The sequence below is a fragment of the Numenius arquata genome, chromosome W (assembly GCF_964106895.1).
Source record: "Numenius arquata chromosome W, bNumArq3.hap1.1, whole genome shotgun sequence".
Lineage (NCBI taxonomy): Eukaryota > Metazoa > Chordata > Aves > Charadriiformes > Scolopacidae > Numenius > Numenius arquata.
This window is the reverse complement of record NC_133615.1, coordinates 25,458,338-25,471,990: the sequence shown is the minus strand read 5'-3', so window position 1 is coordinate 25,471,990 and position 13,653 is coordinate 25,458,338. Positions and strand designations below refer to the sequence as shown.

The window sequence follows — 13,653 nt, the reverse complement described above, 5'->3', positions numbered from 1 at the left end:
AGCAGCACCGCCCCCCCAGCTGACAGCCCCCAGGACAAGCAGGGGCCTTGTCCCGGCTTCAAAAAAAGCCCTAAAAAGAGCCTCTCGTCGGCCTTTTCCGCTACAGAACCCTTCCCCAGCGCAGTCTTACCTGCCCTGAAGCTGGTCTCCGTGGCAATGACCGTTTGGCACGTTGATGGGTCGTTTAAAATGACCGGGGGTGGTGGCGGCTCCGCCCAGGCTCGCTCAGCAGCACCGCCCCCCCAGCTGACAGCCCCCAGGACAAGCAGGGGCCTTGTCCCGGCTTCAAAAAAAGCCCTAAAAAGAGCCTCTCGTCGGCCTTTTCCGCTACAGAACCCTTCCCCAGCGCAGTCCTACCTGCCCTGAAGCTGGTCTCCGTGGCAATGACCGTTTGGCACGTTGATGGGTCGTTTAAAATGACCGGGGGTGGTGGCGGCTCCGCCCAGGCTCGCTCAGCAGCACCGCCCCCCCAGCTGACAGCCCCCAGGACAAGCAGGGGCCTTGTCCCGGCTTCAAAAAAAGCCCTAAAAAGAGCCTCTCGTCGGCCTTTTCCGCTACAGAACCCTTCCCCAGCGCAGTCTTACCTGCCCTGAAGCTGGTCTCCGTGGCAATGACCGTTTGGCACGTTGATGGGTCGTTTAAAATGACCGGGGGTGGTGGCGGCTCCGCCCAGGCTCGCTCAGCAGCACCGCCCCCCCAGCTGACAGCCCCCAGGACAAGCAGGGGCCTTGTCCCGGCTTCAAAAAAAGCCCTAAAAAGAGCCTCTCGTCGGCCTTTTCCGCTACAGAACCCTTCCCCAGCGCAGTCTTACCTGCCCTGAAGCTGGTCTCCGTGGCAATGACCACATCCCACATCACTGAAATGAGTCTATAGTCTGAAGATTCAGAATATGTCTGATAACTCATATTCAAATTTTTGTAAGACAAAGCTGTATTTCACAATCTTACTGTCTCTTATAAAACAGTTCTTTTGGAAAAAAAAGATAAGCAAAAAAAAAAAACCAAGCCACAAGAAAACTGATCAAAAAGTACTCTGCTGCATATGCTTCTTGCCATCAAGAAAGGCCATGAAAAAGAAATAACTGTTTTGCAAGAAAGGTAGATCATATCACTTCACATATGACTGACAGTTTCTCAACAGGCTGAAAGGTAACACTGGAGTGTATATGAAAACAATATCATCTCTATATCAAAATAATTTAGGTTAAGTTCTGCTCTTCAAGCAGGTTTCTTTTAGTTGGCTGGTTGGTTTTGGTCTGGGATAGGCTAAAGCAACCCAAGCAAGACATACAGTAGTGCCATGATGGACAGTTATAGGCTCTTCAAGAGGGAAAGGCAGGGCAGGCGAGGCAGGGGGGTGGCGCTGTACGTAAGGGAGGGGTTGGATTGTATGGTGTTTGCAGTTGGCGAGGTCATGGTTGAGAGCCTTCAGGTAAGAATGAAGGAGAAAGCAAATGAAGTGGATGTTGTTGTGGGAGTCTGCTATCGACCACCCAGTCAGGACAACGACACTGAAGAATTATTCTACAAGAAATTAAGGGATATCTCTAGATCAGCTGCCCTTGCCCTTATGGGTGATTTTAACTTGCCAGACATCAACTGGGAATATCGTACAGTGGACACAAACAGATCAAGGAAATTCCTGAAGCACATTGAGAATAACTTCTTGATGCAGGTTCTAATGGAGCTGACTAGGAAAGGTGCCCTCCTAGATTTGTTGTTTGTAAACAGAGAGGGGCTCATGAGCTCAAGTGGTGATTGGTGGCTGCCTTGGTCACAGTGACCATGAAGTAGTTGAGTTTCAAATCATTGGCGCTAGGAGAAAAACTGCCAGAAAAACTTCGACCCTGGATGTGGGGAGAGCAGACTTTGGGTTGCTGAAGGAGCTAGTTAGTGAGGTCCCCTGGGAATATGCTTTTGAAGGTATTAGGGTCCAGGAATGCTGATCACTTTTTAAGAGCCATCTCTCAAGAGCACAGGAGTGGGCAAATCCAAAGTGTTGGAAGTCAAGCAAGCGGGACAGAAAGATGACTTGGCTGAGCAGGGATCTTCTTCTAGAAGAACTCAGGCGGAAAAGGAAAGTGTATGGACTTTGAAAGCAAGGACAGGTGACACGAGCAGACTACAGCAATGCTGTTCACCACTGCAGGGAGAAAATTTGTGTGGCCAAAGCTCAATTAGAGTTCAAGCTGGCCAGCACTGTGAAGGACAACGAAAAGGGCTTTTTTAAATATGTTAACAGCAAAAGGAGGATCAGAGATAACATTGGTTTGTTACTTGATGAGGTCGGTCACATCACAAATAGGGACATAGACAAAGCAGAGATGTTTAATGCCGCCTTCACCTCTGTCTTTAACACCGATAACGGGCCCCGGAGCCCTGTGTTGGAAGACCATGGCTAGGGCAATGATAAACTCCCAGCTGACCCTGAACTTGTTTGAGACTTGCTGCTCCAGCTGGATGCACATAAGTCTACGGGGCCTGATGGGATTAATCCCAAGGTACTGAAAGAGCTGGCCGATGTTATCATGGGACCTCTCTCCATTATTTTTCAAAGGTCTTGGGAGTCTGGAGAGGTCCCAGTTGAATGGAAGCTGGAAAATATTGTCCCAATTTTCAAGAAGGGTAAGAAGGACACCCCTGGTAACTACAGGCCTGTCAGTCTCACTTCAGTGCCTGCTAAAATTATGGAGAAGGTTATTCTGGGAGTTACTGAAAAACACTTGAGAGACAACACTGTCATTGGTCATAGCCAGCACAGATTCATGAGGGGAAAGTCCTGCTTAAATAACTTAATTTCTTTTTATGACAAGGTCACCTGTCTAGTTGACCAAGGGAAGCCAGTAGACGTGGGGGTTTTTTGGATTTTAGCAAACCTTTTGATACTGTCTCTCACAGTATCCTTCTGGACAAAACATCCAGCTAGAGAAGTCCATAATATGTTGGGTGAGCAATTGGCTGATGGGTCAGGCTCAAAGGGTTATAAGTAAATGGCGTTGCATTAGGCTGGCAGCCAGTCACCAGTGGGGTTCTTCAGGGCTCAATTTTAGGGCCAGTGCTCTTTAATGTTTTTATAAATGATCTGGATGCAGGAGTCGAATGTACATTAAGTTTGTTGACAATACTAAATTAGGAGCAGCTGTGGACTCCCTTAAGGGTAGAGAGGCCTTACAGAGAGATCTGGATCAACTAGAGAGCTGGGAAACCTCCAACTCTATGAAACAAGCAAATGCCAGATTCTCCACCTGGGATGGGGTAATCCTGGTTATACGTACAAACTGGAGGACAAGAGGCTGGAGAGCAGCCCCACGGAAAGAGATCTAGGGGTTTGGGTTGACGGCAAGTTGAATATGAGTCAACAGTGTGCCCTAACAGCCAAAAGGGCCAACTGTGTCCTAGAGTGCATCGAGCACAGCATAGCTAGCCAGTTGAGGGAGGTGACCGTCCCGCTTTACACTGCACTGGTGTGGCCTCACCTTGAGTACTGCATGCAGTTTTGGGTGCCTCAATATAAGGACATCAAACTATTAGAGTGTGTCCAGAGGAGGGCAACTAAGATGGTGAAAAGCCTCAAGGGCAAGACTTATGAGGAGCAGCTGAGGTCACTTGGTTTGTTCAGCTTAGAGAAGAGAAGGCTGAGGGGTGACCTCATTGCAGTCTACAACTTCCTCAAGGGGGGCAGCAGAGGGGGAGGTGCTGATCTCCTCTATGGTGACCAGCGATAGGACACAAGGAAATGAAATGAAGCTCCATCAGGGGAAGTTCAAATTGGCCATTAGGAAAAGGTTCTTCACTGAGAGGGTGGTCAGTCACTGGAACAGGCTCCCCAGAGAAGTGGTCACTGCACCAAGCCTGTCAGAGGTCAAGGAGCATCTGGACAACACTCTCAGTCATATGGTTTAGGTTTTAGGTAGTCCTGCAAGGAGCAGGGAGTTGGACTCAATGATCCTTATGGGTCCCTTCCAACTTGAGATATTCTATGATTCTATGAATAAATTTATAATTTCATCTCATCTCTAGCTGTTGAAACAAGCATTGAAGGAAAAAAAAGAGAAGCTACTGTAAGAGAGATTTTAAGGAGATGGAAAAGGAATGAAACAAGGTCCCTTCAGCTTCTCTGCAGCAGGGGCTACCAACAGCAGTGCTGAAAGAGCACTCCATCAAGTTTTAGCTGCTTGAATGAATAATATGAAGTGCCCAAGCCATATCAAGCTGAACATGAGAATAAGTTTCATCTGCCTAGCCTGCGAGGCAGAAAGCTAAACACACTGCCACAGAGCTACCATCATTTTAGGAAAAGTAAAAAGCATCAGCAGCCCTTTTCCCAAACACAGTAACCAATGAGTGAATTTGCAGGACTCCACCTTAAAAATACAACTGGTTACTGAGGATTATCCTCGGAGCAGAAGCTCTAGCACTTTCAGTGCATTCCAAACCACCTTCCTATCAATTCATGCTGGTTTTAATATGTCAAGTGCCAGATACCGTAATACAAAATAATCCATTATTTTGATGAGAAGAGGATGTTCCAAATTTGTAACAGAAATTCAAAGCTATAATAGGAAATATCTATTTACAATGAGCTACTAATACTACTTATTCTCAGCAAAAGTCTTACTTACCATGTGCAAAAGTTCTCCTAAAAGAATAGTTGCTCTAACAGACACATGGTCATCACTACTTGTGATTACTTCAACCAGACCCTTCAAAAAAGTTAAAAAATTATTACATTTAATGTATGACATCTTATTTTAATGTTTATAGAAAAAAAAAGTAGCAAGCATCTATTTAAACTTCAAGACATTAGTTACCTCTAGAAGTCCATTAGTAATAAAAGCTGAAAGCACTAAAGCCAAATAATTATCCATGAGATCAGGCCTGAGGAGAAAAAAGCATGGAAATGGTTTAGAAAGTACATTTCTTATTGTGTTTGAAAGAGAATAACAAATATTTTTGTCAACAACAACAGAAAACTAAAGAGAGTTTAGACTGAGTTTGCAAAATGCTCACCTTGACCTCGCTCGATGTGGTAGTATAGTTTTAGCTTCAGCAGCTACAAAGCCATCAGAAAGTCTCCAGCAGTCCTGAAACCTGCTTGGATCTATAACAAGAAAATATGGACAATGGTAATTATAACACTGGGTTTCATAGTGTTATTTTATTAGTTGCCAGTACATAAATAATAGTTCTTACTAACTGTTATTTCAAGTTTAAAATTATAGAAAATTTTGTCAGAAGGGATATCTAATGTGTCATCTAATCCACACTCCTGCACAAAGCAAGGCTAACTTCAAAGCTAGGACAAAGATCTCATTTAAGTATTAATCAAAATAATGAAATTTCCAATTCATAAACACATTAAACTTGTTTAACAGAAATTATCATAAACACCTAAAATTTTAAACCTTACATCCATGTGCTGCAAAGTAACAAGTTTGCAACAAAGAATGATTTATTTACTTATAAGCACAGAACAAGGATTAAGCTTGATTATACAACTGCATGACAAAAACCTTTATAACCAGAGTTTGAAGAGAATTGCTGGAACATTAAAGGTTGAGACTAACTTTTATTCTAAAGATAAAAGACTAACTCTGCTAAATATATAGACATGAAAACACATACACTTGCCCTAGGAAAAGTTAAAGTCTGCTGAAGTGCAGTGGAGATAGCTAGCAGATACACAATATATAGAAAAGACCCTTTTTCATAACTTCTGTAATATTCACCAACACTTCTACATTACTAATGTTTCTAATACTTTAAAGTCTAATTTGTAGAAATGTATTTACATAGCCTTCTGTGTAAATGCTCCACTACTGCTCTTGTATGAAACACACAAATGATATATAGTAAGGTGTCAGAAGAAAGTCAGACTTCTAGTAGTTTGATCAACACTGAACAGTTGATAAAGAGTTTTAAACAGGACTTCAGAACACCCAATGAATTCAGGGATGAAACAGTTAAGACTGACATAATTTACAATATAGAGGAAACAGTGAAGGATTCAAATTTTTAGAAGAGCTTAATAGAAAGATTTTTTTATGTGAACCAGTACAAAATACTTACCTACACTGAGAAGTGCCTCAATAAATTCTTCTGCAACAACAGGGAGAGGAAGGCGAAATATATCATAAAGAACCTCAAGCAGACCTTGCTACCAAAAAAAAAGGCAGAAATTTTATAGATTTACAAAAAATGGTCTTTTTGTTCACTACTAATATTCAAGTTGAGGTTTCTAGAGAGTGCTAAAATTGGTATTTTTGTTTCAGGGTTTCTTTTAGGATAACATGCTTATTTTCATAATCTGAATGAATCTGAAGAAGAGAAGAAGGGAAGGGGCTTTCTTACTTTAGAAGTGTGCCTGACTGTCACTCTACAGAAGCTCAGGCTACTTGGATTACAGTTTTTTTAGAACAGTTAGTGCTGCCACCATCAAATTCTTCATTTAGCAGGTAATTGGGAAGAAAAATATTTATTTATCTCAGATTCAATGCTTTAAACTCGTAACTGCAGCTACTGTGAATTTGCTTTGACTTGTGGCCAGAGTAAAAATTAATTTATGCACTTTTCTCTCCTCCATTTCCTCCTCTCAGACATACAGGGTGTGATTCCATTCTCATTTTATGTGTAAGGAGCCAAGACAGAAAAAGCAAGCAACTTGCCTAAGACCACACAGGAATTTTATAATGAAATTACAGACTTCGACTTGAGGATCAAATAAAGTCAAGGCTAGTGGTCTCATAATTGGAGTCTGCACTTAAACCACTAAACTGATAAAATTGTTAAAATCCTAAATGTTAATTAAAACATCCAATATTATTCCTATATCAGTACTAAATATTTACCACCTACCCGTATTTCCATATTTGGTATACAGAGTACCCCAATAAGAGACTGAATCCCAGAATTTCCAGGTTTGCACAGACTGATAATACCTAGAAAACATTAAATACATAATAATATTCCATCACCGAACAAACCAAAAAAGCATTAGACACATTGTTAAATTTGATTTCCAGTTTGAGTACAATCACAGATGATAAAAATCACTAATTATAAACATTTGTCACCTTTATAACGTCATCTCCTTTCTAATAAATGTTTAACAAAGCATTCTAATCGCAAAACTTTGTTTCTTCATTAAAAACTATAGCTACTTTTACCCAATCTACTGTGAACAGTATTCTCAAATTATCTGCAAAACCAGAATTTACATGGAAGAAATAGCAGAAAGAAAAGACAAAACTGTCAATAAAAAAATAAATCTTAAACCTAAAAGAAGTGCATTACCTTGGCAGAACTGTGAGCAGTTTCTCCATCAAAAGCTGTATCTTAAACTAACAAATTATTTAGTTACCTTTAATCTTAGGTGAAATCTAAACAGCAAGTTTAAATATACTTGGAATAACATTCTCTGTGCACTGTTTTTAATAATCTTTTCCCAAATGAGAAGTTCTCATCTCCAGAATTTTGTCAGAATTATAGAATAATTTGGGTTGGAAGGGACCTTTAAAGGTCATCTAGTCCAATCCCACTGCAATGAGCAGGGACACCTTCAACTAGGTTAGAGTCTCGTCCAACCTGACCTTGAATGTTGCCAGGGATGAGGCACGTACAACTTCTCTGGGCAACCTGGGCCAGTGTTTTACCACCCTCATTGTAAAAAATATTTTCCTTCTTCTTTTCAACACAGTTGATTTTACTATGCATAAAATCTCTTATAATTTGGTCCTTTTGCACTATATTTTTACTTAATTAGGTTAATATTTAAATATTAATAGGGCAAACCCTCAAATTGCTTATAAACGTTAACAGAATACCTCCTAAAGCTAATGATTACACTGATTTTCAGCCTGAAATTATATATAATCTCTTAATTCAAAATGCAGCTGCAAAAACCTTGCTCGTTTTCTTGACCATTTCTCTTCATACATCACAGAACAAATTAAAACTTACAGTAACATGCTATCCAGAAAACAAACAAGTTTCTCCAAAATGCAACTTTAAATGAACAAAAAGAAGCCAGGTTTGCACACCTTTTTGTCTTACATATTATAAATAAACCCAAATCTTCATCCATTAAAAATGATGAAAAATATCACCTACTCATCTATTTATTTTCACTAATAGAAATTTAACTTTAATGACATGTGCTTTATATGAACTTGAAGAAAGTCCTCAAGTTCAAAACTTCCATGTCACAAAAACTTATGACAAGCACATGTGGCCACATACGCATTAATGGCATTTAAATACGTTCTACAGTGCACCTCGGAGCCTTTTTTCTTTTTCCCCAAGAGCACATAATGGCCTGTGGTGGGCTGACCTTGGCTGGCCACCAGGTGCCTACCAACCCACTTTATCACAGAATCACAGAATCACAGAATATTTTTGGTTGGATGGGACCTTTGAGATCATCGAGTCCAGCCAACAACAACAAAAAAAACCAAAAAACAAAAAAAACCCACACCCAAAAAATCCCAGAACACCAACACCAAAACCAAACCAAAACAAACGCCCACACCCACACCCCACCCCACCCACAAACAGACACATCACTCCCCTCCTCAGCAGGACCAGGGTAGAAAATATAACAAAAGGCTTGTGGGTTGAGATAAGGAGAGGGAGATCACTCACCAATTACCATCACAGGCAAAACAGACTCAACTCAGGCAAATTAATTTAATTTATTACCAATCAATTGGGCTACATCCCAATTGCAGTGCAGGAATAGATTTGAGTGCATGCAGTCATTGCTGCGTGCCTCAATTTCAATTCTAAGGACACAATTGCACATGAGAATAAAGGACACAGTAATAAGCTCCAAAGAATAACCCAGTCTGGAGAAGGAGGAGAACAGAACAGTAGAACAAAGCAGACAGTACAGACAGGGGAAAAAAAAAAACCAACCAACCAAACAAACAAAAAAACCCCCAAAACCCAAACAGAAAAGCACCCAAAAAGCCATAACAAACAAACAAACAAAAAAATCAAAACCAAAACCACCCTCAAGCCTGGTTTTGCTACATGTCCTTTGGGAAGACTGATGTTTTATACGAAAAACTGTTAAGATGTTAGTCTCCAACATAACACATTTCATGGCTAACTGGGGAGGTCCCAATGGACTGGAGGGTGGCAAATGTAACACCCATCTACAAGAAAGGTAAAAAGGAGGATCCAGGAAACTATAGACCTGTCAGTCTAACCTCGATACCAGGGAAGGTCATGGAGCAGGTCATCTTGAGTGCCATCAAAACCCATATAATGGGCAACCAGGGGATCAGGCCTAGTCAGCATGGGTTTATAGAAGGCAGGTCCTGCCAGACGAACCTGATCTCCTTCTATGACAAGATAACCAGATTATTGGACGAGGGAAAGGCTGTGGATATTGTATACCTGGACTTTCGAAAAGCATTCGATACTGTCCCCCATACAATTCTTGTGGAAAAACTGGCTTCACACGGCCTGGATGAGCATACGATCCGCTGGGTCAAGCAATGGCTGACTGGAAGGTCCCAAAGGGTGGTGCTCAATGGATTTAAATCCAGCTGGCGGCCGGTCACAAGTGGTGTGCCTCAGGGCTCAGTGTTAGGACCATTTCTGTTTAACGTCTTTATTGATGATCTTGACAAGGACATAGGGTGTATCATCAGCAAGTTCGCAGATGACACCAAGTTAAGCGGGAGTGTTGATTCCCAGGAGGATAGGGAAGCTCTACAGAGAGACCTAGATAGATTGGATCATTGGGCCAAAATCAATGGCATGAGTTTCAACAAGGGCAAGTGCCAGGTTCTGCACTTGGGCCACAACAACCCCAAGCAGCGCTACAGGCTTGGGGAAGTGTGGCTGGAAAGCTGCCTGGAAGAAAGAGACCTGGGGCTTCTAATTGACAAGCGGCTGAATATGAGCCGGCAGTGTGCCCAGGTGGCCAAGAAAGCCAACGGCATCCTGGCTTGTATTAGAAATAGCGTGACCAGCAGAAGTAGGGAGGTGATTGTGCCCCTGTACTCAGCACTGGTGAGGCCACACCTCGAGTATTGTGTCCAGTTTTGGGCACCTCAATACATGAGAGATATCGAGGTGCTGGAGCGAGTGCAGAGGAGGGCAACGAAGCTGGTGAAGGGCCTGGAGAATAAATCTTATGAAGAGCGATTGAGGGAGCTGGGACTGTTTAGTATGAGGAAGAGGAGGCTGAGGGGAGACCTCATCACTCTCTACAACTACTTGAAAGGACACTGTAGAGAGGTTGGTGCTGGTCTCTTCACACAGGTAATTAATGACAGAACAAGAGGGAATGGCTTCAAGCTCCAACAGGGTAGGTTTAGACTGAACATTAGGAAAGAATTTTTCACAGAAAGAGTGGTCGGGCATTGGAATAGGCTGCCCAGGGAGGTGGTTGAGTCACCATCCCTGGATGTGTTTAAGAGACGTTTAGATGTGGTGTTGGGGGATATGATATAGGGAAGAACTTTGTAGTGTAGGGTAGATGGTTGGACTCGATGATCCCAAGGGTCTCTTCCAACCTGGACGATTCTATGATTCTATGATTCTATAACAAGTAATATAAAATACAAAAAGGAATAACATATAACAGTGAAAGTACCACATCAAGTAACATATTCCAAGACAATTATTTCTTTAGTCACTTGAACTTCTAGGCTTATGCTATATAGTTCTAAGTGTCTGAGTTAAGGAAGATGCAGCAACACTCCTATCAGAAACTGCTTCTCAGAAGTTTCAAAGTTGTCACAAACTTTCCAAGCTTCCTCCTCAAACAAGTGAGGATACACGTGAGAAACTTTTGAAGGATACCTGGATGTTAAATTAAGCTTACTGATCATTTTCAGAACATTAAAAAATAAAGCAAATATTCTTACAAAGCAAAAGCCTTTCTATACAGTCTGAATCTTTCCCAAGTACAGCCTGTAAAACTCCTAACCAATATTATGGTAAACGGTCATATCAACTAATTTAGTTTATTTGCCAGACACTACCTTGACTAAAAGAATGAGCAGTCCCTGAGGCAATATCTTCATGTTAGATGTTGTAATATTACAGAGAAAGGATTTCGAAAAATGCGAAAGCCTTCTTTTTTGATTTAGAAATGTCTCCTACATGAAAAATCCAAAACTATGTCCATACTGTGATTTATCTTCAACTATAAGCACTTGGTAAAAGCAGGTGCTAATGAAACTATTCTGTTGCTATCTCTTCACATAGGCAAACAGATTTCTTATTTACAATGGCAGAACGATCTCAAAGGGAAATTCTTATGATACCATGCTATTTTCAACATCCTCTCACCCATCAAACGTCAAGTACCACCATAAAGGTACAATTAGACAGATTCTGTGCTTAAATAAACCACTCTTTTACACTAGAAAGTGAAATTCCCCTTCCAATCATCCAACTTCAAACAAACAAACAAACAAAAAATCTTACCTGCCCATGATCGAAATGCTGCCACTATTCCCATTTTACTAGCTAGGAACCGTGCTTCTCTGTCCTCTCTGTCATTAAAATAACAAATGTCACAATACACAGTTAATTACTGTAAAACAGTGTTACTAACATAGCAAGTAAAAAGTAATTAACTGAAATTTTAGAAAGGGGACAAAATCCAGAGTAAGAAAAATCTGTTATGTACATATATATGTGTGTGTATATATGTATGCAATGTGTACACACACACAAAGATTAGAATTTTTAAAGTATTGTCACTTTTCCTTTTTCAGTGGAGGTTCCATGGTAGGAGGATCACATAAAAAATAAACACCTATATTTGGTTGGATGATTCACTCTGAAGCCTCCACTGACACTAAGACTACAGCACACCGATACAGGACACCGATTCAGCTACATAGACCTAAGCGTCTCTTGCCAATTGATAATAATATTAAATAATAATTAAAAAACCCAAACAACAGAACACACACACCCCCAACCTGAACAATTCAAGCTGGAAGCCATCTCGGGAGGTCTCTAGTCCAAATTCCTGCACAAAGAAGTTGTCAGCTCTGAGACCAGACCAGGTTATACGCAGGGCTTTATCCAGTTGGGTCTTAGAAACTCTCAAAAACGAAAGGCTGCAGGACCTCTCTGGACAGCCTGTTCCAACACTTGACTGGCCTCACAGAATTTATTCCCCCCCCCCCCCCCAATATCAAGTCGGAACCTCTCGTTTCCATTTCCGAGCCTGATCATACAATCATCAAACATAAAGCTAGCTCATATGCAAACCCTCATTGTGGATGTTTAAAGCTAGATAAAAAGAAACCCATACCTGAAGTAAAAAAATGATGGTGATGATTTTTTAAGCAAAAGAAATATAATGGGTGGAAGAGAAGAACGGTAAAACTAATTTTCCCTTTTAAATCTGAAACACTTAAAAATATTTTAGGAAGTTGCATTCTAACCTGCTATCATATTCAACTTCAAATAGTTTAATATTAGCTAATTGCTTTTATTTTGTCACTTTGGAAAGAAAAATAGTTTAATTCCAGTACCATGAACCCAACTGGTAGCATAAGTAGCAGCACTAACACTTACTTGAGTTGTCCTTCTGCTGTGTCTGGATTATGCCTATAGTGAAAATCCGTGTAAGGAGCTAAAATTCGCTAAACAAAAGAAAGACATGCATTACTTTCACATGAGAACAGTTAACAAGTCTTGCTCTTTCCTCAGTCCCACTCCAATCTGTCATGTTATTCCTGCTTTATAAATAATTAAGCTCTAAGCCTGAAATGTTGCATTTAAACGTTTTGTACTAATACTGAGGGTGAAAGTGAAGTGAAAATTAAACAATTAAATACAATGTTTAATTTCTGTCACTAAACAAGTAAAACTGAACCCACCTCTAACTCTACATCTGCTCGCACATATTGTCGGGTCTTTGGATGATTAATGAGGTGCAAAACTGTAGTTATCAAAGCCTCATTTATTCGGCTTAGCTGACAATCAATCACATTTTTCAAGATGGTACTTAAACCACCCCGAAGAGCCACCACCTCGGGATTCTGAAGTGCTAAATAAAGAAAAACATGTCACTTTGGCCAGCAATAGGAAAGAAAACATTTCACGACTTCCAATACAACAAACTTGTCATCTGTTTAGTACATCTATCTTTTTCTTCCAGAACACTGCTGAAGCACACAATAAAGCTTTTAATAATTGACATTAGCAATAAATTGAGATTTTTGATTAATTTATCAACAAAAATACTGGTCAGTCAGTCACCATTGTACAGCAATTTCCCAGCTTATTTCCAACCAAGTTTCCATACAGTAGTGTCTGGATTTCCCTGCAAAAAGATTTTGTACTAGAATATAAATGAGTAACATTATTTAGTTCTTTAAAACAGAAGTTTATATCTTGAAAATGTTGCCGAAGTCATTGAATCAATCTCATTGACTGATACAAAACTGAAAAAAACTTTAAAAATCAGCACCCACATACAAGTATAGGGAGGTAGTATAAATCACTGTCCAGACAGCCTTTACATGGACACAAATACTGACTTCCAGCTAACCACAGTACCCACTGTAAAAATTTTTAAAGAAAAATGTTTTGTCGTTCTTTGAACACTTGTACATTTGTCAGCACCTCATGTATGGAACTTTCCCTACTTCCAATCCATTAGTTTGAGAAACAT

At 40.6% G+C, this 13,653-nt stretch overlaps 1 protein-coding gene across 1 annotated transcript in view; it reads right to left on the bottom strand.

Moving 5' to 3' along the window:
- Positions 1-13,653, bottom strand: part of LOC141476718 (rapamycin-insensitive companion of mTOR-like) — a 141,137-nt gene that overhangs the window by 54,376 nt on the left and 73,108 nt on the right. Inside the window, exons 8-15 of the mRNA XM_074165523.1 lie at positions 12,857-13,026; positions 12,552-12,619; positions 11,445-11,512; positions 6,855-6,937; positions 6,069-6,156; positions 5,010-5,100; positions 4,811-4,877; positions 4,622-4,702 (exon numbers count right to left, since the gene is read on the bottom strand). Of these exons, the coding sequence (XP_074021624.1) occupies positions 4,622-4,702; positions 4,811-4,877; positions 5,010-5,100; positions 6,069-6,156; positions 6,855-6,937; positions 11,445-11,512; positions 12,552-12,619; positions 12,857-13,026 (716 nt within the window). The remainder of the gene's footprint in view (positions 1-4,621; positions 4,703-4,810; positions 4,878-5,009; positions 5,101-6,068; positions 6,157-6,854; positions 6,938-11,444; positions 11,513-12,551; positions 12,620-12,856; positions 13,027-13,653) is intronic.